The sequence below is a fragment of the Leptodactylus fuscus genome, chromosome 1 (genome assembly GCF_031893055.1).
Source record: "Leptodactylus fuscus isolate aLepFus1 chromosome 1, aLepFus1.hap2, whole genome shotgun sequence".
Classification (NCBI taxonomy): domain Eukaryota; kingdom Metazoa; phylum Chordata; class Amphibia; order Anura; family Leptodactylidae; genus Leptodactylus; species Leptodactylus fuscus.
Genome location: NC_134265.1, coordinates 109,592,947 through 109,620,194, shown reverse-complemented (window position 1 = coordinate 109,620,194; position 27,248 = coordinate 109,592,947). Strand labels below are relative to the sequence as shown.

Genomic DNA, 27,248 nt, shown 5'->3' with positions numbered 1-27,248 from the left:
TCCCCTCCCTTAGTTGGCACTGATTGCCGCACAAGTACATTTTGCCATACGCCGAGCGGCATCGTACGGCCGGCGTTATGGTGCGCATGCGTGGAGAAAGGAAATCTCGCGATGGTTCCTAGATATTGCGCGCATGCGCAGAAACTATATCGGCACTCCGGTATAGGGACGGGCAACATAGTGATGACGCGGTCCCACATTACATCATCACAGGACGCAAGAATGGCGCGACAGTTGCCGGTATGCTGCCAAGGTGTTCAACAGGTGTGTAATGAGAAGGTGGAGCCTGAGAGGCTTTTTAAAGACACCAGGTAGCGGGTGTTTCCCTGCTATCATAGACATCATGTGGTAGTCAGTTAGCTGTGCTTAACTATGTCAGTCTAGTCTAGTCTCACCACTGTGAGCAGACAGTGTAGTATTTGGATATTTCCTAGCAATTCAAAGTCCCCTGATGAGTGGCGCAAGACGGTGCCAGGAAACGCGTAGGGACTAGGGATCTATATATGTAATATACCAGGGACATATAGGGGCAGCTGTGGACTGCCCTTGTCAGGGCGGGAGTTATTTGGGCTCTGAGGGTTAACTTTAGGTGGCATTACAGGTAAAAATCCTTTGCTGGACCCTTGACCCTATCTGATTCTCCCACCTGTGAGACAACCCTGGTAAGACCGTTTTAAATTACTTTATATGAGAGACGGATCTTGACTCTGCTGCATTGGTGAGAATTGAGCGGTGTATGTTTTTGAGTCTATTGTATTTGTGACTACTCATGAATATGGTCTTAATAGGAGGACCTTGTTTGAAGGGACCTTTTTAAATAATATAAATAAATGTTATGTTTTAAATATTTGCATCAGTGCTTTTGCTTATGTATACTATAATCTGTTGCAATTAGTGTGCTATTTTAAGAGCTGATAAGCACATTATAGCTCCAATTTTGCTTTATTTCCAGAATCAATGGAGCAGCACCTATTAACTGACATAAATAGCTGGACTTGTTGGAGGTGGTGAATGGTCCACTTTAATTACAATGGGAGTCAACACTATGAAAGAAGAAACATCTACACACTAGAATCATTAAATGAAGCTTATCATTGGGTGAATCAGTGTCAGTTCAAAACTGTAAACCAATGGGCTGCCAGTTTCTGTTGCGGTTTCGGGTTGGATTTTTGCAGTGTGTATTGTTTGCCAAGTTAACCATACCATAAGGCATTACACCTGGCATCAATTGATGCATATTTCCTGTGTATAACACATCTGACCTGTGACCAGAGTTGTAACTTGACGCTCATGGTCTTTGAACCTTGATGTGGGCCCTGAAGGTCCGTCAGCACAAAAGATATAGCAGTATTGTAAGTAGCACAGATTTTGCATTGGGCCAGGGCCGCTTTAACCATAGGGCCAATAGTGCACTTATGTTACGGGTCCTATGGTAGCAGAGCCCTCTTGGGACAGCGGGACAGTCCTGCATTTGCTGCTTCACTGCCTCAAGTTCAACTCATTGGCATCCTCAGGAGGGGTGCATTAAACAGGGGGCAACTACAGGATGACATTAAAAGATAGGAGCAGCTGGAGGGAGACATTAAACTGGAGGCAACTGGAGGGGGAAATTAAACTGTGATGGTAGCTGGAGAGGGATATTACCGTAAATACTCGAGTATAAGCCGAATTTTTCAGCATAGTTTTTGTGCTGAAAAAGCCCCCCTCAGCTTATACTCGAGTCAAGCAAAAAAAAAAAAAATTTTTTTTTTTTTTTTTTTTTGGGCAGGGGGTGTCTATGACCAGCCGTAATAGTAATGTATAGAAAATTCCATAAAATAGTGAAAAATAAGAAGCTTTAAAAAAAAAAAATGTAATAAAAAAATAAAGTAAATAAAAGTTCTAAATCCCTCCTTTCCCTAGAATACATATAAAAGTAGAAAATGACTGTGAAACACAAACACATTAGGTATCCCTGTGTCTGAAAGTGACCGGACTACTGAATATAGGGTATCTATCTGCAGTGCTCCTGTTACATCGGGAAGGGGTTAATAGGAGCACTGCAGATCCCCTATATTCAGCCAGGCTAAATTCCAAGTGGGGGAAAAAAAAACCAGTCCTCAAGCTCAGGGAAGGGGCAGACAACCAAAACACCCCCTCCCCTTCCCCAGCACCCAGCAACTACTGGACCCAAAAACTCTGACCATTTTCATTTTTGACATTTTCCAGTAGCTGCTGCATTTCCCCCCCTAGGCTTATACTCGAGTCAATAAGTTTTCCCAGTTTTTTTGTGGTAAAATTAGGGGCCTCGGTTTATATTCGGGTCGGCTTATACTCGAGTATATATGGTAAACTGTGGGGGCAACTGGAGGACGACATTAAACTGTCAGGGCAGCAGAAGGGGACAATAAACTGTGTGCACTTGGAGGGGACCTTAAACTGTAGGGGTAGGTGAAGGGGAACATTATATTGTACAGGGTCACTAGGCAGCCATTATACTGTGTGAGGGCCACTGAAGGGGCGTTATAATTTGTGCAAGTCAGGTATTTCTAAGTGGTGGTGATGATGGGGGCATTTATGAAACCTTTGCACTCGGCCCACAAATGTGTTACAATGGCCCTAATTGGGGCCCATACCTACCTTGTGCTATTTACAATACAAATATATCTTTTCATGCTGATGGACTTTCAGGGCCCGTATCAAGGTTCAGGGTCTGATAGCAACTTCTACTTTGCACCTTACACAGCTACAACTTTGGAATTCGTTTCTTTTTTTGTTTGTTTTTTAAATAAATGTTATTGTAAGCTTATCAGGCATTGTTTATCACCCATAATATTAATACGAAAAACTGCCAAATATACCAACTGGCTTTTAAACAAGTAATAGTAGAAAATCAGAGAAAGACCAACAGCCAAAAATCCAAAATGAAAAATAATCACAAATCACACATAAAAATTGTATAAATTTATTAGTCAGAGATACATAAATAATGATAAAAAAACACCATATCACACCAGGGCAGATGGAAATAAGCCTCAAGACAAAATGAGACAAGACCAGGCACCTGGGCACACACAATATATCTAAGATGCAAATAATGTATAGAGAAAAGCATACGCCCTCCAATCTAAATTCATAACAATCAATAGTAAGACAAAGTAACAGAAATGGTGTGCGCTAGGTATTGCATATCTTCATTGCTGTGACTGATAGGTCTTTCACTGTTATTTCTCCCATAGTCACTTTAACTGGATTTATATATTTGTGATATAGAGGGGATTTCAGGCAGTACACCATTTCTGTTATTTTGTCTTACTATTTGCGTGCTATCAACACCCAGCACCTCTCAGATACTCTACAGTCCTCTCTGTCCCCCATCTCCTCAATCTCCTGTCCCAATCTGGCCACCAGTCACTATAATGAAACCCTTAAAAATGCATTGGATGAGTGGCCCCCCTCCACTTGTAAAGTTCCACATAGGAGGCAGCAACCCTGGCACACGCCACAGACACGATTTCTCGGTCCTAGGCCCCCTGCTCTTCTCTCTCTACACAGCCCCCATTGGACAAACCATCACCCGATTTGATTTCCGGTACCATCTTTATGCTGATGACACCCAATTATACACATCTTTCCGTGACGTCACCCCTGCACTAATACAGAACACCAGGGACTGTCTTTCTACTGTCTCAAATATCATGTCCTCGCTCTATCTGAAACTAAATCTCTCTAAGACTGAACTACTACTGTTTCCACCATCTAACAGATCTGTCCCTGATATATCCATTGTAGTCTCAGGCTTTGCAGGACCGCTGCCTCAGGGTCATGTTTGACGCAGACCTTTCCTTCACTCCTCATATTGAATCACTCGCACGCTCATGTCATCTCCACCTCAAAAACATCTCCAGAATACGCCCTTTCCTCACTAGAGATACACTAAAGACACTTATTGTCTCTCTGATTCAGTCTCGCCTTGACTACTGTAACTCCTTACTTATCGGTCTTCCCCTTACTAAACTCTCCCCTCTACAATCTATTCTGAATGCAGCGGCCAGGCTCATCTATCAGTCTAGACGCTACAGCGATGCCTCTAGTCTGTGCCAGTCGCTACATTGGCTGCCAAGGGCCTGAAAATTAATGTTTTAGGGCTCACCCCAAGGGCCTGAAATCTAATTTTTTAGGGGTCACCCCAAGGGCCAAAAAATGAATCACTGCTGCTGCATGGCTCTAGTCACCAAAAGGGCCAAAAAATGAAACACTGTTGCTGCATGGCTCTAGTCACCCCAAGGGCTAAAAAATAAAACACTGCTGCTGCATGGCTCTAGTCACCAAAAGGGCATAAAACACTGCTTTTTAAAGGCTGTACTCACTCCAAGGGCCAAAAGCACTGTATTTTAAAGGCTCTACTCACTCCAAGGGCCAAAAACACTGCTGATGCGAGGCTCTACTCATGCCAAGGGCCAAAAACACTGCTGGTGCGAGGCTCTACTCATGCCAAGGGCCAAAAACACTGTATTTTAAAGGCTCTACTCACGCCAAGGGCCAAAAACACTGCTGGTGCGAGGCTCTACTCACACCAAGGGCCAAAAACACTGTATTTTAAAGGCTCTACTCACGCCAAGGGCCAAAAACACTGCTGATGCGAGGCTTTACTCACGCCAAGGGCCAAAAACACTGCTGGTGCGAGGCTCTACTCATGCCAAGGGCCAAAAACACTGTATTTTAAAGGCTCTACTCACTCCAAGGGCCAAAAACCCTGCTGTTGCAAGGCTCTACTCACTCCAAGGGCCAAAAACACTGCTTTCTAAAGGCTCTACTCATGCCAAGGGCCAAAAGCACTGTAGTTTAAAGGCTCCACTCACTCCAAGGGCCAAAAACACTGCTTTTTAAAGGCTCAGCTCACCCAATGGGCCAACAAATCTCTGCTGGTGCAAGGCTGAACTAAGTTAAAGGGCCTAAAACTCTGCAGGTAGAAGGCTGAAGTCACCTGAAGGGCCTCAATTTCTGCTGGTAGCTCAGCTTAAGGGCATGTACCGGTAACTTAATTTGGAAGGGCTCATGCTAAGGGCCTTAAAAGTGAATTTTGGAAGGTCTTACCACATCACACACACACACATCCACAATGACAGTTCAGGGTGAGGACTGAAGGATTTCCCATTGTCTATTCCAAGTGTGGTTGTCATGGGCAACGTGATTTAAAGGGGTGCTTGGTAATGTTTCTTTAGCTTAAAATTTGGGTTTCTGTCCATCCAATTGGGGAAGAAAGAAGGGTTCCAGGTATTTTCCCACTTTCATAGTGGTTTTTTTGAGTGTGGAAAGTGTGTAGTTGATAGGCTGTGATAGTGGGGTAAAACTGTGACTTGGGTGTGTTAGATGCCCCCAGGCATGCTTCCCCTGCTGTCCTAGTTGCATTCCAGAGGTGTTGGCATCATTTCCTGGGGTGTCATAGTGGACTTGGTGACCCTCCTGAGTCGAATGGTGGAATCCCCTGAAACGAAGCATTTTCTCCCATAGACTATAATGGGGTTCGATATTCGTTCGAATAGTTGAATATTGAGATGCTATTCGTAACGAATAATGAACATCGAATATTTTACTGTTCGCTCATCTCTAACACTAACCTCTATTACAAAATTGTCTGACCACTGTATAAGCAATGCCGCCCCTGCTACCTCTTGTGTCACCCCCTCTACCTCATAGATTGTAAGCTCTTGCGAGCAGGGCCCTCAGTCCCATTGTGTGAAATGACTTTCTTTGTAATGTATCATTTTGTCTGTATTTGAACCCTACAAATTGTACAGCGCTGCGGAATATGTTGGCGCTATATAAATAAAATTTATTATTATTATTATTATTACTATTGACTGTTATGAATTTATATTAGAGGGTGTATGCCTTTCTCTATACATTGTTTGCATCTTAGATTTACGCTGGGTTCACACCAGCGTTCGGTCTCCGTACTCAGGTTTCCATCTTCTGCCGGCACAAGACGGAAACCTGCCAGACCGTGAGCGCTGGTGAGCGTTTTATGCTCTCCGCGGCTAAATGTTTTTTTTTAAACCGGACACAAAGTCCTGACTTTGTGTCCGGTTAAAAAAACGGTTTTGCCACTGAGAGCATAAAACGCTCACGATCTTGTTGTCTCAATATGTCTTGAGGCTTATTTCCATCTGCCCAGCTGTGATATGGTGTTTTTATCATTATTTATATATCTCTAATAGAGATGAGCGAACAGTAAAATGTGTCCATACATCATGTAAAGGAGGTAAGAGATATACAAAGTCAGCTGCATCTTCTCAAAATGAGGCCCTTGAGAGATAATGATTAGCAACCTCTGCATTAACGTTAATTATCACATTCCTTAAAGTCTAACAAAGGGCCTCCTTGACTTAAGCAGAAAAATCAGTTTATATGTGAAAGAGCACAAGATGGCTGCCAAAATACAAAGATGGAGGACTTAACTCTAACATGTTCGAGGTTCGATATTCGTTTCGAGTAGCCCCTCAATATTCGACTACTCGAATCGAATATCGAACCCTATTATAGTCTATGGGGGGAAAATGCTCGTTTCAGGGGTAGGCAACGTTCGATCAAATTATACTTACCAATTCCACGAGTGAGGGTCGGGCTGGATCCTCCGATAAGTCTTCTCCCTGCGCAGCGTCCCCGCGGCGTCTTCCGGCTCTTTCTTCACTCTGCCAGGCATCGGGCCTGGGTACAGCCGACTGCGCATGCTCGCACTACAAGCAGACATGCGCAGTCGGCTCTGCCCAGGCCCGATGCCTGGCAGAGTGAAGGAAGAGCCGGAAGACGCCGCGGGGAAGCTGCACGGAGAAGACTTCTAAAGGTAGGAGAAGAACCAGCGTTGATTGGTCGACTGTATAGCATTCAGCCAATCAATGCTGGTTCTGCATCGAACTTTTACATTCGAACAGCGAGTGGTACTCGATCGAGTACGAGTATTTCGAATACCGTAGAATTCAATCGAATGCCTACTCGATCGAGTACTACTCGCTCATCTCTAATAAATTTATATAATTTTTATATGTGATTTGTGATTATTTTTCATTTTGTATTTTTGGCTTTTGGTCTTTTTCCGATTTTCTATTGTTTATTACCCTTACACTATAAAAAAACAGATGGCGCCAGGTTCATTGACCTACACATTCCACATAGTGGGACATAGACGATAGAAAATATTTGAAGAGCCTTTCACCTCCTCACCACCCTGCTCTTCCTGACAAGTCTCTCCGTGTCCAGTTGCGCGGTCTCCTCCGCGCCACCAGATGGCGATGTGCCGTGCGCGCCTGCTTACTACTGGTGTATCTGTACCGGTGGTGAGGTCAGGGGTGAACAGCTGATGGCTGCCTCCAGGATGGCACACGCTGGAGGAGAGATGCCAGATCCCGGCCAATGTGTTTCTTTTTATCACGAGCGCGGACTACAGTCACTAGGTGCAGTGACACTGGCGCTCAAGCAGTTCACCGAGTGAGTATCGCCGTCCATCATTCCTCTCATGCGGACATTGCTGTGATACATGTCTGCACAATGAGGAGTACACGGCTGGTTATGTGGGTGCGGGGGTGTAACGCATGCAGCATAGCTATTGCCTCTTTTTGTTGTTCTGTAACACAATGTATAGTGACCATGCATACTGTCTACCAGGAATAATAGGATCAGACCCCCCCCCCCTCCCCCATCCTGCAGGTTGTCCTGGTGGTCCTATCACCCTATGGCTTTGCTAACAGTCAGTCACCAGATTGTTGGGGGCTCAGCCCTCAACACCCCATATATCAAGTGTTTAGAGGGGCCATAGGGCTTAATTTCTGCTGTCACATTCATAGAGACTATGGACTGGTTCACATCTGCGTTCAGTATTCCGTTTGCAGAGTCTGCTTGGAACCCCCTGAACGGAATATCGAATGCATTAAAAAGCGGTGAGCAATGAAATGATTATGTCTACAGGGTCCGTGTGGTTTCATTGCTCACTACTTTTTACTGTGTTTGGCATTTAATAGTTAAAAATATACGCACATACATTATGTATACTGTGAGAAGGAGACAGGCAGAGTGCTGAAATCACTGTATATCTCCCCCAGGTTTTTAACTTATGTATGGTCCAGTTTGGATTTTGAGTAGGCTCATTAGGGTATGTTCATTCAGAAATATTTTAAGACCGATTTTGAGGTGGAATCCGCCTCAAAATCCATTCGCAAAAAAAGGCTCCCATTAGTTAGTCGTTCAGATGAGCAGGATTTTGTTTTGGTCATTTTGTCGCTGAGGGATGGAGTAAGATAAAAAGAAAAAAAAATGAAATTATATTCACCAACCAACAGTTGTAAGGCTTCATGCACACAAGGTGTCTGGCAATCTAATTCCTTTACGTTTTCTAACAGATGGCGCTCAGCTTGCATTAAAATCAATGGGCTTTTTTTTTTTTTTTTTTTTTTTGCAGTTTAGCATTCACTTGAGCTATTTATTGCCTTAGCCCTTGTAAGTGTCATGGCCTCTTCAACCACCTGATCTGTGGGGGTACCTGACACTGTAGAACCACCCATTTATCATATATTAATTGCTTATCCTAAGAATAGGCCATCAGTGAGTCCTGGAAAACTTCTTTAAAATATACCAGACTTGACACAGTGACTTATTCTTGACGACATATATACAATATGGTCTAGGTCACGCCAAAAAAAGTGCAAAATTGTACGAAATTATCTGGTATACCGTTGCACAAACTCCTTTACTAAGCTATGTCATCCTGTCAAATGAGTCCCAAATGTATCTGAAACACATAATAATTGTATTGTAAGACACATATGACGCTTTTATTTGGTATATTTTCGTTTATAGTAACAGTGAGAGCGTTCTTTCCTTAAGACTATTAGACATTGGGCTCAGTTGATCTGAATGTGACCTACCCTAGTATAAACTGGCCTATGTTGCTAGGGGTACTCCTGGATGGTTTATAAAGATATGGGGCCCTGCGGTAAACACATGGAAATTGCATAGTGTATTCCTCTTTACCTCAGAGTAGTGCCCAATAAATATATATGTGAATTTATCATTCGGAATTCATATATAGTCTTTGCTAGCGCTCTATAAGGGAAAAACAAGTTGTTGTTTTTTTTTTTTATTTCTCCTTTATATTGCATATTTGCGTTACCATGATACTGTATAGTTCTTATTGAAACCTTTAGTGGTTCTCTAAATGTAGTTTTTCTGCTTTCTTAGATCTGTTTTATTAAAATAGCAAGAATAAAAACTTCTGGAACTTTTTTTCTTTTTTTTTTTTTTTTAAAGACATTTATGGTACATTCTGGCAATATGCCATGAATGTTTCAGATGGAATGACCTCTTCATTTCCTTGCAGCTCCTTTGTGTGGTTCTATTTGTGTAGACAATAAGTGTGTAGCCTAAAACTGACTGTTTCCTTAAATCCCTGGCGTACAGGTTCTTGCTCTAGATGGGGACGGAGGAGGAATTAAACATGGCTGCCTCTCATGACACAGTACACTGCTTTGCTATTCTACATTCAAGCTTTCAAATTGTAGTAGAATGTGGAAAATATGCAAATAAAAAAAAAAAAATATATATATATATATATATGTGTATATATATATATATATATATATATATATATATATATATATATATATATATATATATATATAATGTTTTTCCTGCTCTAGCTTATGAGGATTTGTGCTCAGTTGTCCTTTATTCACATTATAGCACTCTCTTTACTTGTCAGAAGTGATGTGGGGTTTTTTTCAGCTGTTCTCTTTTTACACACATAATACAGTACGCTTATTCTTGTTATTTATGGCCGATTTCTCCACAGATCACCAGTGAAACGCTGTAAAGAGAAGCATCTAGAAGAGGCTGTCCGGGCATTGGATACAGCAGTGCATACTTTGGAGAATCTCCCTGATGAAGAATTGCTTCCATTACTCAGTTACATCCTCACCACTCAGATGACTTGCAGCAGCTCTTCAACTTTTTTCCTGAAGCTTGAAAAGGTGCAATAAATATTGGTAAAAATAATGAAAATCATATAAAAGTGACGGTGTGTATTCACTGTGTTCAGAATAAGGTATTTGGAGGCAATATATGAAATGTATTCCCTTTTTTTTTTGCAATGTAGAGGCCTTCTGATTTACTATATTCCAAAATAACCACAGATAGATGTAATCTAATGGTTTCGGTCACAAATTAGTCAGAATCAAAAATTAAATAGTGAACTGTTAAAAAAAAAAAAAAAAGTCTCTAATTTATTATGGGTACGTAACCCTTGTGCTTGATAATGAAAATCAAAATTAAAAAGCACCTGGCTTGTATGTCATACAATTTCGGTAGTTTCTAAAAGTGCATATTGCTGAATTTACTCAATAAAATGGAGCTTGCAGGATCTTGGTGTATTCTAGCCATTCTAAATGGAAAAAATCTTAGGGGATACATTGACTTATAAAGTTCATGAGCACATTGGGTATGCTGTAGATGCTCCTAAAATAATACTCTATTTTAACTACCGTATGTACTAAAAGTATACTTTTTTTTTTTTGGTTGTTTACATATTTGTTTTTTGAATGGTTAAAATGCAATTATAACATATGTAGAAGACTATTTACATGAATCAATTTACAGCATATTAGGGAAATTCCAAAGTGTGTCTATAACAAATGATCAGAATCTTTCTCTTATATGTATAAACATAATCCTCTATTGGTAGCAATGGGAATGATGTGCTGATCAGTGAGGGTATAACCGCTGACCCCCATTTTCCTGAAAGAGAAAATGGGACTTGCTCACTTGCTTACATATCACAGGCTCAGCACATACTCTCATGCTTACAAGTCTTTTACACCCTCCTGCTTATATCTGCACATCTACTGAATCTGTGAAAGTAGGGCAAAGGAAGAGAAAGCTAGTTAAAGTGAATACATGGCCTGTATGCAGCTCAGTCCCAGATAAGCCAAGGGGCTGAACTGCAATTCCAAGCACAGCTGATAGATAGTTTTTAGCACAATGCTTGGTAAGTACTTGATCAGTAGGGGTGCCAGGTTTTGGCCCCCACTATTCTTATATTGATAACCTATCCTAAGTATAAGTTATCAATATCATTTCAACAGAATTTGCATTAATGAATATTACAAGCACTCATAGGAATGCTCAGTTTGACTGGAGCACCAGATTAGAAATACATACCTTACTACACCCCCACTGTTAAGACCCAGCAAGCAGCAAGTTCCCCGAAAACAAACTGTCTGTAAATATATGACCTAGTATATTTTCCTCTATTGTTATTCTCAGGTACTAATAAAGATTTCTCAAGTTAGACCAAACCTGGTGACACAGCACAGAGAAACTTTTTTGGATTGTCTGTTACAGAGTAAAGAGGTGAGATTACGTGGATGTTTCTATGTATGGTGTTGTTCTTCCTTCTTATCTATACCTACAGCAATACAATAGATCTGTTAATTAAAGGGGTTGTCCAGGACTAGAAAAAAGTGTATTCTTTTATTCCAGAAACATGTCGCATCTGTCTTTTGGCAGTAACTGGTATTGAACATCAGGTTAATTCTCTTAAAGGGGTTTTCCTATCTCAGGGTTTCAGTTGCCCTCCTGTGTACTCTGCCTTACACTTCTTGGTTTTCAGCTCAGTTTGGCCTTGTGCTGATGCTTAACTGCACCATTATCTCTAGATTTACATATACAGCTAACAAAGCAATGCTCAAGAAACTATTTTAGCACTTATTAGGACTCAGCCACTCAAAAGCAGTATACAGAGCGAGGGAAAGAGAGGAGAATATAGATGCCTGGGAGCAGGGATTGATCAGCTGATCAGAGAGGTGGTCTGTAACTTAGACAACCAGCTGTAAACACCTTTTAACTCTAGATCAGCTGCAATACCAAAGACGGCCCATGAACAGATGTGGCTCTGTTTCTATTCTTTGTAACTCTTTCATTACCCAAACCCTAATAATCACAATGTGATGACTACTGAAAATGTAGCAGCAGTAAAGAGATTTGTCAGTGATTTGTGTGATTTATCAGTCACTAGTCTCATATTCATAATAAAACCTTTCACACAAATTTCCTTTAAAATGGCTTGTGATGTGGAGCCAGTCCTACAAATCTTCTTATTTTTTGTCTTATTTTTTTTAATCATAGGAGTTTCAACTTGTGGAACTGCAGACAGGTAGGACTCCATATTATGTCCCACTTTATTAACAGTCTATACCCTGTCTGAGTAGAATGTGTGTTAATGTGTCTCATACTTCTTGCCCTTCTCTCTCCATATTAATACTTTCTGTTTCTATCCATATTTGATTCATTGCCACTTGTATAAAAGTTTTTCATTGTTATGTAGTAATTTTAAACTGTTTTTTTATCTTTGTAGTGTGCATGTGTTTGGAAGGAAGCCCCTCAGGAAGGATCTATTTAGCAAAAAATATACAAGCTTTGCTTTCAAAAATGACTTCAACTTTTTTTTCAATGCTACATGGAAAATTTACTCAAAGTGCCCTTTACTGTCATCTCAGTGTTAAAGTAAGACGCCAATCTGCCTGTTTTGTTGTATTCAAGTGTGCCCTACTAGTAGTCTTGCAAATGAATGTCAATATTTGTACACTTAAAGGGGTTTTCTGGACTAAAAATATTGATGATCTATTCTAAGAATATGCCATTAATATCAGATCGGTGAGGTCCAACACCCAGCACCCCCTGTTCTCAGCAGCTGATACACAGAGAATGGAGCAGGAACTAGACATCACTGATCTCTGTGCAGTGGCCAGACCAGATTATAGCTGTGTGGTTATGAAATAGTTTTTCATATAACATTGGACCACACCTTTTAAACATTATTCAGCTCTTATTTTATAAGATACTCCTTAAATTGAACATTTTTTGTCAGTTTTTAGTGAAGGTTATGTATAAGATGATGATGTATCATTTTGTTCCCTCTAGCTATGCCTTCTGCTCTTTAGAGAGTTTGCTGACAGTATTAGTCCACTTGTCTGGGATTCTGCTTGTACTCCAAACCCTATGGAAAGCATTCTGGGATCACTCCTTCATATAATTACTGAGCAGGTATATACATCTCTTAGTAAAAAGTTAGGTTGTGTAAACAGGTGAGTAAGGTCAAATAAATGATCTTTGTGGGAGAACTTTTGTGTGTAGAGAAATGATAGCTGTTGCAGGGGTTTTTCTCTGTGGAGACCTTTGGGTAGACTAGATCTGGGTGGGTTTTGTGGGGTGATGTCATTATGGGTATGGTACAACTATGTTAAAAAAGAGAGTTACACTTTAATATAACTATCCGACTATAATGTAAAACTCAAAATTTGAGTAAGTGTTCTTTGGGATTCTTCTTTTTTTTTTTTTGGCTTCTACAAAATATATTATAAAATAATAGTAATAATAATAATAGAAAATAACAAAATAGTTTTATATTCGTATGTATTTTCTAGAACATGAGCCGTGATGTTCGATTATTAGCTGGTACAGCTGTGGCTTCCTTGGCAAACACAGGAACGGTGGCGGAGTCCGCAGCTCAAACCGCTATGAACCTTGTACGGCAGTTTGAAACAGGTGAGAAATGGGAAGCTACCGTATTTTTCGGACTATAAGACGCACCTAGGTTTTAGAGGAGGAAAATAGGGGGAAAAAATTTTGAAGCAAAAAATGGTAAAATATTTAATATATGGGAGTTGTAGTTTTGCAACAGCTGCAAGGCCACATTGACAGGTGACCCTGCAGCTGTACGGGGACGCATAGAGTGTTTTTTTTGCGGGGCCAGAAGTACTTTTTAGTTATACCATTTTGGGGAATATCTATTGCTTAGATCACCTTGTATTGAAAAAAAAAAAAAACGGTGGTTTATGATATATGATTTTATATATATATATATATTCTAGGGACAGGAGGTGATTTAGAACTTTTATTTATTTCATATTTTTATTATACATTTTTAATTTTTTTTTTTTTTTTTTTTTTACTATTTTATTCCCCCCCGGGGGCTTGAACCTGCGGTCACTTGATTGCAAGTCCCATAGACGGCAATACAACTGTATTGCCATCTAAGGGACATTCTGTCTATTAGTATTACGGCTGGTCATAGACCCAGCCGCAATACTAATATAGCCATGACAGGCCTGGGAGCCTTCATTAGGCTCCCGGCTCTCACCCGAACCGGTCGGCTCCTGCGATATCGCCGCGCAGGAGCCGGCCTGCAACTTCACAGGTACGGGGCCGGTCACCAGAAGGGGAGAAGGGGCCACCGATACTGATCCGGCATCTGCTGTACTAGAGAGGCGGATGCCGGCAAGGGATAGCCGCTGGCACAGGTGCCGGGGCCTGAGACATCGCTGCGCTCCTCTGCCCTGCATGAAGCCAGCGGCGGGGGGACGGAGGAGCGAAATAGCATCACTCCTCCCGCTGCTGGCTTCATGCAGGGCAGAGGAGCGCAGCGATGTCTCAGGCCCCAGCGTCTATCCCTCACCGGCATCCGCCTCTCTAGTACAGCGGGTGCCAGGCGCCACATTCGGACTATAAGACGCACCCTTCTTTTCCCCCCAATATTTTATATAAGAAATACCTCTTTTACATAACCCGCCTTTCTGTATGTTTTTTCCAGTTCATAGCAGTTTGGACAAATCATGATAACGTATTTGTAAGTGTTTTATCTGAGCTACAGTCATACGGGGGCTGGTGACTGACAATGCCAAAGTCAAAGCAGTGTCCTATGTCTGAAAAAGGTTTCATTTGAATGTCCTGCTTACGTTAATGTCACACTAGTGTTTGGGTTCCCATCCTTCAGGTCTGCATGGAGACCCTGCCTGCCTAAAAAGCAGTTACACGCAGAAACCTGTGGACTGTAATGGGGTTTGCCTGGTTTCCACCATCTTTATACTGAAACTAACGGAGAGAAAAGTCCTGTTTGCATGATTTTTCTCTCCAACGATTGAAGGGCACAAAAAACATAGTATACCATAGTGTGCATCCAAAAAAACGGACAGTAACGGATTCTTTTTTTTTTTTTTAAGTAAACAATGACATCTATGTAAACAGATGGCCATCCATTTGAGTCCGTTTTTTGCATCTGTTAAGCAAATGTAGAAAATGTGATCTGAATAGAGCTTTATAATGGCTAGAGATTGGTTTGTTTGTTGTTTTTTTTTGGGGGGGGGGCTTGATACAACTTATTTGAGGACACTGACTCCCACACATATCCAAGGCAACCTCTATTACATAAAACAACACTCCACAAGGCCTTTACAAAGCCTGATCTAATGCTCACCTGTTACTGCTTCTGATCCGGCAAAAGGGCTTCCAGCTAAGTTGTCATAGTCCTCACATACATTTTGTAAAAAGTTCATGCAGCAGATTCCTTGAAGTTTTCACTGCTTTCCACCTCTCCCCATGTTGCAGTTATGATCAGTCTGGATTGTGCTTCCTATGGATTACCATATGTTTCTTTGTATCTATTTGTGATCAAAATGCCTTTACTTGAGAACTTTCTCTTCTAGTAGACAGCCTGGACTGAAAGGCTGTTTCTATTAACCATGTTCCATCTAGGTTCATATATCAGGCACTCTTACGATTTGGTACGATTTATTTTAGATACTCTTTTCCTTGCTACTTTTTTTTTCCCCTCATGTGACTAAAATGGCTAAACCATGATGGCACGCTTCTCCGTGGTTCCTATACACTTGTTTCAGGAGCCCGGCTTAGATAAAACACTGCATGTATCTATTGAGACCTCATAGCTGTCTGTTATAGACAGTTTTATCTGTTTATGCTTCAATAACAAATTACTTTTTTTTTTTTTTCTTTTTTCCTTGCAGCCACTGGAGAAATACAGTTTGGAGAATTGCATGTGGCTGACTTTACACACACAACCAATGAAGTGGGATTTCTAGCTGTATTACGAGGTTTTCTAACCTGTGCTCGTGGAGATCTTCTCACTTGTAAATTATATTCTTCAGACCAGGTAACAGGAATAGCTATTGTCTATACTGCCTTTTATGATTAGTGATCTGAAATTATATATGTACACAATGCCTACTACCTACTATACCACTACTAATACCTACTATACTAATACAGTCCTATGAAAAAGTTTGGGCACCCCTATTAATCTTAATCATTTTTAGTTCTAAATATTTTGGTATTTGCAACAGCCATTTCAGTTTGATATATCTAATAACTGATGGACACAGTAATATTTCAGGATTGAAATGAGGTTTATTGTACTAACAGAAAATGTGCAATATGCATTAAACCAAAATTTGACCGGTGCAAAAGTATGGGCACCTCAACAGAAAAGTGACATTAATATTTAGTAGATCCTCCTTTTGCAAAGATAACAGCCTCTAGTCGCTTCCTGTAGCTTTTAATCAGTTCCTGGATCCTGGATAAAGGTATTTTGGACAAACAATTCAAGTTCAGTTAAGTTAGATGGTCGCCGAGCATGGACAGCCCGCTTCAAATCATCCCACAGATGTTCAATGATATTCAGGTCTGGGGACTGGGATGGCCATTCCAGAACATTGTAATTGTTCCTCTGCATGAATGCCTGAGGATTTGGAGCGGTGTTTTGGATCATTGTCTTGCTGAAATATCCATCCCCGGCGTAACTTCAACTTCGTCACTGATTCTTGAACATTATTCTCAAGAATCTGCTGATACTGAGTGGAATCCATGCGACTCTCAACTTTAACAAGATTCCCGGTGCCGGCATTGGCCACACAGCCCCAAAGCATGATGGAACCTCCACCAAATTTTACAGTGGGTAGCATGTGTTTTTCTTGGAATGCTGTTTCTTTTTGGACGCCATGCATAACGCCTTTTTTATAACCAAACAACTCAATTTTTGTTTCCAAAATGAAGCTGCCTTGTCCAAATGTGCTTTTTCATACCTCAGGCAACTCTATTTGTGGCGTACGTGCAGAAACGGCTTCTTTCTCATCACTCTCCCATACAGCTTCTATTTGTGCAAAGTGCGCTGTATAGTTGACCGATGCACAGTGACACCATCTGCAGCAAGATGATGCTGCAGCTCTTTGGAGGTGGTCTGTGGATTGTCCTTGACTGTTCTCACCATTCTTCTTCTCTGCCTTTCTGATATTTTTCTTGGCCTGCCACTTCTGGGCTTAACAAGAACTGTCCCTGTGGTCTTCCATTTCCTTACTATGTTCCTCACAGTGGAAACTGACAGGTTAAATCTCTGAGACAACGTTTTGTATCCTTCCCCTGAACAACTATGTTGAACAATCTTTGTTTTCAGATCATTTGAGAGCGGGCTGTCCATGTTCGGCGACCATCAAACTTAACTGAACTTGAATTGTTTTGTAGAAAGAAATGGTCCAAAATACCTTCATCCAGGATCCAGGAACTGATTAAAAGCTACAGGAAGCGACTAGAGGCTGTTATCTTTGCAAAAGGAGGATGTACTAAATATTAATGTCACTTTTCTGTTGAGGTGCCCATATTTTTGCACCGGTCAAATTTTGGTTTAATGCATATTGCGCATTTTCTGTTAGTACAATAAACCTCATTTCAATCCTGAAATATTACTGTGTCCATCAGTTATTAGATATATCAAACTGAAATGGCTGTTGCAAACACCAAAATATTTAGAACTAAAAATGATTAAGATTAATAGGGGTGCCCAAACTTTTTCATAGGACTGTATAATATAATATATATAATATAATAACCTACTACTAATACCTACTATACTATAAATGTTTGGCGTTCATCTACTGGGCTTTTATTAGAAACTAGGAACAAATAAGTGTGTGGGTGTAAATATAGGAGTTTTCCACAGGATGGGGGATAAAAGTTTAACCAAGATCGCAAGAGTGGGAGCCCGCAAGCTGAACGGCATAGAGGTTCACATGCTCAACCACTGCTCCTTTACATCTGTGTCAGAGATCCAAAAAAGCGAGTGGAGTGGTTGATGAGCAAGTGCTCCATTGGCATGGTGCACTTGGGTACTTATAGTCTCCTGTTCTCCTTATCACTGAGGGTTCCAGCAATCATACAAGCAAAGATACTCTTATTCTTTGGATCATAAATAAGTGTGTATAGTGGTTAAATACTATGATATATGATAATATGCCTCCGGTAGTGAATGTGACTGCAGCTAAAGAGCTTTGCAGAAGTAGAAAACACATTTGCCAAGCTGATCATCCAGCTACTCTGTCAGGTGCATCTCCCATTGTCCGTAAACGCCTAGCACACTGACTGACAGTTGCAGGTGTTCTGCCAAAACCCTTGTCTTTGAAATGAGTGTACAAATAGGTGACACATAATGACTTTGTTACATACTAATTTGGTTCTTAAAAGGATTATCCAGCGTTTCAAAAATTATGTACTATCCAACTGCCGAGACTACCATGGATCAGATGTTTCACCAAGTTTGTGTAAGTGGCAGTGATCACTCAGGCTAAAGCCCCACATGGCGTTTATAGTCCCTGCAAAGTGGATCCCATCCACACATTGCAGAAAAATACCCGCAGCAGAAATGCTGCCATTTCCAAAACCGTAGCATTTTTTGGAAATCGCAGCATGTCAATTATACCTACGGAATTGCTGGTGATTTCCGTATTGGTATAAGTGAAGCAGAAAGTCTGAAAACTCTGCGAACTAAGGCTGTTAAAAGCACTTTGGGAAAACCCCACTATGCGTTTCCTATGCGTTTTTTCCTAAAGCACTCTATGGCTGCAGCCCACTACATGAAGACTTAATGTCAATGTAATTTTAATAGTGCCAGTGGAGAGTACTACAGCCTGTGTTCCATAGAATTGTATGGGACAACCACAGCTGTGCTCACAGCCACTTCTATTATATAAGAACAGCGAGTGAGCATGACTATACATCATAAACCCACACAAAATAAAGACGTCTAAGACGTCTAGACTCAAGGTCATATTGAAGAAAAGGATTGTGACTAGGCAAAAGTGATAACTAATTGGCTAAGAAAACATTGACAGTTTGGGTCTATGGCCAGGAAACTCCCCAGATCTCAATCCACTTGAGAACCCGTGGTCAGTCTTCAAAAAAAAATGTAAGGACAAACAAAAACCCAGATATTGTTGTAACGCCAAGCACTAAATAGGCAAGAAGGGGAAGTCATCAGTCAAGGTTTGGCCCAAAATGTGACATCCAGCATTCCAGGGCGAATTATAGAAGTCTTCTGAAATAAGGGTCATTGCTATAAATATTGATTCTCTCCATAAACTTCATATACTGTACTTGTCAATAAAAACCTGCGGGGGGATATTCTGGTGGTTAAAGCAACAACTAGCATACGGCCAAGGAACCCTGTTGTGTAAATGAGCCCTAAAAGGTCGAAAAATACAGAAGCAGCAAACTTTATGAAAACCATGTCTTCATTGTGTTTGGTATTACATAGAGACTGATAGAGGATCAGAGTATCAACTGTAAGTATGTGGAGACATGTTTGTAACCATTATTTGTATTGTATAATTTTGTCTATCCTCAGAATATGACCTTGCTGGAGTGCCTCTTTCCTGCTGTGGCCTATCTATGTGAGCAGCAAATTGAACCATATTACAGTTTTCAAGGTATACATGTATAAAGGTTCATAGGTTTAGCTCATAAAGTTCTTTTTTTTTTAAATAAAAATCCCTGATTCTTGCCTCTTTCTGTGTAGTGCTCTGCATCTGGTTACAGCGTGTACAGGAGCATCTGGCTGTGCTGCTCAGAATCAAGGGGGCTTTGCTTTTAACAGATACAAGTGATATTGCCTCTCGTGTGATGAATATATTGTGGATTGGTGCTGAATTGCAGGTGAGAGTTCAGAGCTTATTATCTAATATAATATCTATATTGTCTAATAAATTGTACACTACCATAAAAATACAAATAGAAATGTATTCTTCTTGTGTAACTGTACTGTGTAAATCTTTTCATGCACAGATGGATGGTATGACTGCTCTGGTACTCAGCTGCTTCCAGCACTATTTTCAGATTCATCATAAGGAGTGTCAGCTCTTGGCTGTAACAGAAGAGACCAGGCTCCAAAACGTGCTGGAAAAAATCACAGAAATCTCCTGGCAGGCTCGTTCAAGATATACTGTACTGTGTGCTCTGCTGCCATTCTTGGGGTGTCAGAAGGTACTATTGAAATCACCACATATACTATATTCTTATAGGATGCTATTGTTGCTGTAATAAAGGGGTTTTCCCATGAAAATAAACGTATTTCAATTTGTAGGCAATTAATAGTAAAGCTTTTTTGCAAATAAAGATAAATAACATTTCTACAGAGTTTTAAAAGATTATCTCTAACCATGATAGTGATGACGGGTTTTTCTCTTGAACAGTTTCCAGTGGCTACAACTGTTTGCAAGAATGAGAGAGCGTTAGTCTGTCAGGACTCAGGAGTAAATTTGTTATAACACTAATCACAGTACCTTGTAGAGGTGATTCTACAGTTGTTAAATGTGCCTTTATTACTAATTCCTGGAGCCCCAATTTTATGTAAATCAGCAATATTGATATCCAAATGAAGGGACTAATGCTTTGGCGGTGTGCCTTAGCTTGCCTGGGCTTTGTTTTCAGACAAAAGCACTTTCCCCTAATTGGCTTATGAATAAAAGTGATTTACATGAAAATGGTTCCTCAAACCAGCATAATAAAGACATATTTGGAAACTGTAGAATCACCTCTAGAGGGTACCAGGATTAGGTTTATCATAAATTTACTACTTACAATCTTTAACTGTGAATTGTTTACATATTTAAATATGTTAGTGGGAAAAACCCTTTAGGCCCTGTTCACACGGGACTAGGGACCGCGTATTTTGGTCCTGATTTTGATTCCCGCTCCGGAGTAGGCCCAAATGAATGAGTGCTGCCACAAGGCGGATGCCACGGCTGAATTAGCCGCAGAATCCGCCTGGAGAAAGGGCAGCACACTTCTTTTTTCCGCTAGCTGGAATAAACCGCTAGTGGAAAAAAGAACGCTAGCGGTCTGCATAGACCTGTATTGTGAGGGGGCAGATTTTGAGGAGGATTCAGTGCCAAAATCTGCCCCCTCTTGCCCCGTGTGAACGAGCCCTTAAAGAGGTTGGCCACTTCAAGACAAATATTGAGAAACAAATGTTACTGTTTGTACAATAAAAAGATATACAATTTTCCAATATACTTTCTGTATCAATTCTTTGCGGTTTTCTAGATTTCGTCTTGTTGTCATTCATTCTGTTACTTCTAGTGGATTAATGTATGACCATGGTCATGTGACTTACCGTCCATGGTCATGTGATTAGCACACAGGTGCACAGCTCATGACCAGGCAGATGTCTGATTATTGTGCTGTGACTATAATGAGCTGTGCATCTGTGTGCTCGTCACATGACCATGGACCGTATATCACATGATCATGGACCGTATATAACATGACCATGGTCAGACCTTTATCCACTAGAGGTAAGCAGAATGAATGACAGAAGGCAGAGATCTAGAAAACTGTGAAGAATTGATACATATAACAGTATTATGAGCCCACCCTAAGAGATACCAGTGAATAGTTGAAGGCTGACAAATTTTGTTTTGCTTTGCTTACAGGTTTTGGCTCTCTATCCTTTGCTTCCGTCCCATCTGTTTTGCTGTTTGGCAACTAACTACCTCTGCCCTCCAGCTGCAGAGACGTACCGCACATTTATTTCTTTGCAGAAACAAGAATGGGTTCAGGAGGGCACTGTAGATGAAGGGGAACTAGCTAAACGTTGGTCAGAGATTTGGCTTCCATCTCTCTCTGATGCACTAATTTCCACGGAATGTGGTTTGCAAAATAATACTGCTACTCATATTCTCCCCTGTACCCTGCGCACATTTAGTGACTCCTCCAGATTGTTGGCAAAACAACTGTGTGGGTCAGACATTGCACATCTACGTGGCTGGATCAGTCTTGCACGGGCACAGAAAGTAGTCCTGGGTCAAGTGGTAGAAGCAGAAGAGAGGCTGCAGCTTTGTCTGGAATCTGCTGATGATGGTGTACGTCTAGATGCAATGAATTTCTTGTGTTGTGGTCCTAGAAGTAACCAACCCCCTTCCACTGATGAACTGCGAATGCTAAAGAAATATCTGCCTTACAATATGGGCTGTGACAATCCAGGATTTCGACAGCAATTGCAGGCAGTGCTGCGCAGGGCTTTAGAGAGGCTTCGGGATGCGGCTATGGCTTCCCTTCGCAAGAGACGTACTGAGGAGGAAACTGTGACCCAGGCTATTGGTGAGAACTGCATATTAGTTAAAGCTATGTTATAATGTGTCGTATCATATAGTGTATTGATAGCAATGCTTTAGCAATTACTGAAGGAGTCTCAAATTTTGTTTTGCAAATGAACATTTCTGGTGAATATAAGAAACTTTGTAATGCATCTTATCAGCTGATAATGTTACTATCTGCTCCTATTAACTCCTTTCCTGCCTGGCAAACTGTTCAGTTCACAAACTGGTCTGTCCTCACTATGAAGATGGGTTTAGCTCACTCACAGATTAGATTACATTGTGATCTATGGGAAAGGGAGGTAGGGCAGAAGGCATAACCCAGTGAGGGTTAATCTAGCAGAGGAACATGCACCTGGAAGACATAGTAAGATTTTTTTTATTTTTTTTTAACACTTTTCATACATTTTTTTTCAGTAGATCTTAGAAGGACGGAGTTGCATAGATTTGAATAAAACTCTGGAAAGAGTGTTTAATGCAGCCATGTTGTAGTTCAGAGGGTGTCGCTGATCAGGGAATATCTGTGAAGAGTCTTGGGGTTCCCAGCAATCAGACCCCCACCATTGAAGAAGTGATGGCATATCCTAGCGATATAGTACTTCAGAAAATTGTGGTAAAAAATACAATATATAAAAAATATTGCATTTATTTGTAGAGAAAATTTAATCAAACATATGATATATAAATAAATATATAGTGGCAGATGGTGTGAACAACAACATAGAAACCACAAGACACTAAGTATAAACTATATACAGTATAGATAAATAACAAATATATAATAATGCATGGCATAGTAAGAAGTGTTTATATGACTGCCCAAAAGTAACAGCCTAGACAACATCTGATATCACACAGTTGCAAAGTGTTAAGGCAGTAAGCAAAAATAATAGACCTGTATATAGTAAATGAATACGTATCAATGATGTGAATAATTACCACTCAATGGTTCACTAATCAAACAGGTCCTAACATGGACCCCAAAAAGTGGGATACCACTGCAGTATGTGGATGGTTTATAATACATGCCTATTACAACATAGAAAATCCAAAATTGTCCTTAATTTAGTAAGCAATGTATAGTAAAAAAGCAAAACTGAAAAAACAACAAAAATAAATAGTAACTAAATGTCCATAGACATGAAAAGAGCTATTCTGGAGCCCCAAAATACAGCGAAGTAAGTGTAAGACGCACCCCTACTCCTTTCAGTGCTACGGCTTCCTCTGCTATATTCTAGTGATATGCCCTTACTTCCTTTGGTGTATAAAAACCTGTATTTTAGGACGAAGATATCTTTTTGTTCCAATATTATTTTGTAAGCATTGCAATTATTTTCACACTCTTTAGAATTAAGCCATAGCAGGGACATAGATGCAGTTAGTAATGTATATTTCATACCCTTATTTACTACATCAGAGTTCACGGATTGGATATTTCATCTGAGTGTTTCATCGCTGACCCCTGCGGGAAATTATCAGCGGCGTTGCTTTGCCTTGATCACACTCTGCTGTGTGCTGGAAATTCTTACTGACTGCTGGAACCCACAAAGGAAGAAAGGACAACCCCCACGTGAGTGCTTCCCTTCTGATGACAGCAACTGTATGCTATTTTCATAGCTGAGGTTCTCCGCTTTTATATGCTATCGAGATCATTTTCTAGCTATAAATGTGAATAAGCCTTTCTTTGTATGTTTTGTCACTGATTCGTATGCTTTATACTAAATGCTTTGTTCATATAGATCTTTTGTCCAGAATTTGCCCATTTATTTTTCTCAAAATTCTATTTGCTTCATTTACAGAAGATGTGTCTCTTCTGCTGGACTCTGCAAAGCAGAAAGGATGCTGGGCCTTCCAGTCTGTGAGCACCATGCAGGCACTGTTAGGATGTTTGCAGGACAGCACTAATGAGGTTGGTGGTGTCGCCACACAGGAGACTTCTTTCTTTGGTTATAATCTACCCTCCTTCAACTATGGCTCTGTGATGTCTATTTTGTGTCTACATATGCCTTCTGAATTGTATAGTGCTGCAGGATATTTTGGTGCGTTAGAAATAAAGTAACAACCTTCTCAGTATGGGGTCATTCCGTGTCAAGTGAACCAATGATTTTTCCCTCTATATTTTTAATTCTTTTGAGATTTTGTTATTTGGTAATAGTGTGTCAGAGAATGCAAAATGTGAAGAAAAAAAAATTCTAGAAATTTTTTTTGATTTTTAATTGATTTTCAAAGTTCAGAAAAAGTGCGAATTTCGGTGTTTCCTGCCTTTACATTTCTCCTCATAACTTAGGCTAGAAAAAAGATAGAGAAACAAAATAAACGCCATTCTACTCAGAACTATACAGGCTTTCACCAAGTATGTCACAAGAGTATCTTTGTTAATATTTTACCCATGTGAACGCAAACGCAAAATTTTAAAACGCATTTCCGAAAAAAAAAACGTTTTATTTAAAAATTTCAAAAAAATGCACATGGACCTGCTATGCCCTTAGCCACATCTGTACCAAAATTCAAGTTGGGATCGCGATGGGATAATATTTTAAAATATAACTATTACAGTGTCATTCCGAAAATCTTAAATTCAGATCTGTTCAGCCTGTGGTCTAAAATGACAGTGAAGTCCATGAAGTGGTAGAAGGCGGCAGCAGGGGCGATGCTATTCCGTTCCTCCGTCCCCCCGCCGCTGGCTTCATGCAGGGCAGAGGAGCGCAGCGATGTCTCAGGCCCCGGCGTCTATCCCTCACCGGCATCCGCCTCTCTAGTACAGCGGACGCCGGGTCAGTATCAGCGGCCCTTTCTCCCCCGGGGCCGGTCCCCACCGGCCCCGTACCTGTAAAGTTGCAGGCCGGCTCCTGCGCGGCGATATTGCAGGAGCCGACCTGTTCGGGTGACAGCCGGGAGCCTAATGAGGCTCCCAGGCCTGTCACTGCTGTATTAGTATTGCGGCTGGGTCTATGACCAGCCGCCGTAATACTAATAGACAGAATGTCCCATAGACGGCAATGCAGTTGTATTGCCGTCTATGGGACTTGCAATCAAGTGACCGCAGGTTCAAGCCCCTGGGGGGGAATAAAATAGTAAAAAAAAAAAAAAAAAAAAAAAAGCTTTAAAAATATATAATAAAAATATAAAATAAATAAAAGTAGAAAATCATATGTCATAAACCACTGGGTTTTTTTTTCAATACAAGGTGATCTAAGCAATAGATATTCCCCAAAATGGTATAACTAAAAAGTACTTCTGGCCCTGCAAAAAAAAAACACTCTATGCGTCCCCGTACAGCTGTAGGGTCACCTGTCAATGTGGCCTTGCAGCTGTTGCAAAACTACAACTCCCATATATTAAATATTTTACCATTTTTTGCTTCAAAATTTTTTTTCCCCATTTTCCTCCTCTAAAACCTAGGTGCGTCTTATAGTCCAGTCCACTCTTTGACACAAAAGGAAATGGCCATTGCTAGTAAGCGCTTATGGACAAGATTACATTTCACTCACTAGAAAGGACAAATTGATGATAAAAGGCCAGTAGTTTAAAAATGTCCTATTAATTGTTTGATTGGTTCATATTTTATAGAATGAGGATTTATCTACTGGACTATTTTTCTTAATTAATTACATGTTTAGTGATATAACAAAAACAATTGTTACATGTAGAAATAGGTGTTATAAATATTGGTTCTTGTACTCTTGTTAACATATAATTAGGATGAGACTATTTAGAAAATCGCACTTGAGGATATGAGCAGCTCTTTTCTTTCGGTTTGTTCAATGCATTCAGGTTGAAAATGCTGAACAAGCTGTGTTCTGATGATAAGATGTATTTATTCTGGCACTTATGGGATTTGTTTTTTGTTTCTCTTTATTGTTGCATATAAAAGTTGAATTCAGCAAGTTGTAATTTGAAAAGAAAAAAGGAAGAAGCTCACACAAACATAAAATCAGATGATTCAAGGCTTAAAATTTTTTTTTTTTAAAAATTGATCCCAATTTGGTCCCAAGTTGAAAACCTGTACAAATATAACCAAGAACACAAGTAACACAAATGCATTTTTTCACAATTTTAGAGCATACGTTTTTTTCACAATTGCGCATCAAAGTTTTGAATTTGATTTCTCCAAAACAAAATATAAAGAAACATAGTCTTGTGACATATCAAATGAAAGCCGGTACCGCTCTGAGAAAAATGATGCCTCTCCCACCTATTTATCTTAATTCTAGCCCAAGATATGTTAAAAAATGTAAAGCCATACCAGGCCAAAATTCACACTTTTTCAAAACTTTAGAAGTCTATAAAAAATTAACTGATGAAGAAAAAAAATTCAAAACTTTTTATTTGTAATTAACTTAAGTTGTACTTCATAAAAAATAAAAATAAAAAAAATCTAAAGACGTCAGGTAAAAAAAATATTCCTATTTGGATCACTTGATATGGAATGACCCTATGACCACGTTGGAGAAGCACACTTCCTTATATTATGTGTATAGAGAGCGCAGCAAGGTGTGTGCTCTTTGGAAGCTAAGAAGAACAGGAGTCAATTGCTATAGATACATCAGAGATACATTCTCTAGGAAATGATAGGATACAGAAGTGAATGGGAGATGCTTTCTGATCTGTACCTATGTGTGTGTAGTGTTTCTAGCTTGCCTGATCTGTTACTAACTTGGCCTCTGTCTAATGATGATAAGGGTATATTATATAATAAATTCATATTGAACGCTACATAGATAATTTGCACTAGGTGATATATTAAAAAACGTGATTCCTGTTTTTAATTGTGTTATATGTTGCATTACTCATTATCATACAGATCCGTGAGATGGCGTCTGACTTGCTTGCTCGTTTCTTCCTGCCTGCTTCTGTGGAGCTGACTGTCACACTGTTTGAACTGGGGCAGACCTTTCTCTGCAGTCCTCGTGTGCCAGTGGCAGAATCTGGAGCGCTCCTCATGAAAACCTTATTGCAAAGGTGGTTAAAGACTTGTAAACTGAGAAACTGCTATAGAAGGGTTAC

General features: G+C 40.2%; 1 protein-coding gene across 1 annotated transcript in view; it reads left to right on the top strand.

The window, feature by feature from the left end:
* The first annotated feature begins 222 nt into the window (after positions 1-222).
* Positions 223-27,248, top strand: part of LOC142201879 (tRNA (32-2'-O)-methyltransferase regulator THADA-like) — a 38,481-nt gene continuing 11,455 nt past the window's right edge. Inside the window, exons 1-18 of the mRNA XM_075272277.1 lie at positions 223-311; positions 7,240-7,467; positions 9,824-10,001; positions 11,293-11,379; positions 12,154-12,181; positions 12,383-12,531; positions 12,949-13,071; positions 13,452-13,592; positions 14,618-14,691; positions 15,559-15,587; positions 15,828-15,973; positions 19,493-19,574; positions 19,664-19,800; positions 19,930-20,127; positions 21,579-22,245; positions 23,659-23,811; positions 24,041-24,150; positions 27,046-27,203. Of these exons, the coding sequence (XP_075128378.1) occupies positions 223-311; positions 7,240-7,467; positions 9,824-10,001; positions 11,293-11,379; positions 12,154-12,181; positions 12,383-12,531; positions 12,949-13,071; positions 13,452-13,592; positions 14,618-14,691; positions 15,559-15,587; positions 15,828-15,973; positions 19,493-19,574; positions 19,664-19,800; positions 19,930-20,127; positions 21,579-22,245; positions 23,659-23,811; positions 24,041-24,150; positions 27,046-27,203 (2,777 nt within the window). The remainder of the gene's footprint in view (positions 312-7,239; positions 7,468-9,823; positions 10,002-11,292; positions 11,380-12,153; positions 12,182-12,382; positions 12,532-12,948; positions 13,072-13,451; positions 13,593-14,617; positions 14,692-15,558; positions 15,588-15,827; positions 15,974-19,492; positions 19,575-19,663; positions 19,801-19,929; positions 20,128-21,578; positions 22,246-23,658; positions 23,812-24,040; positions 24,151-27,045; positions 27,204-27,248) is intronic.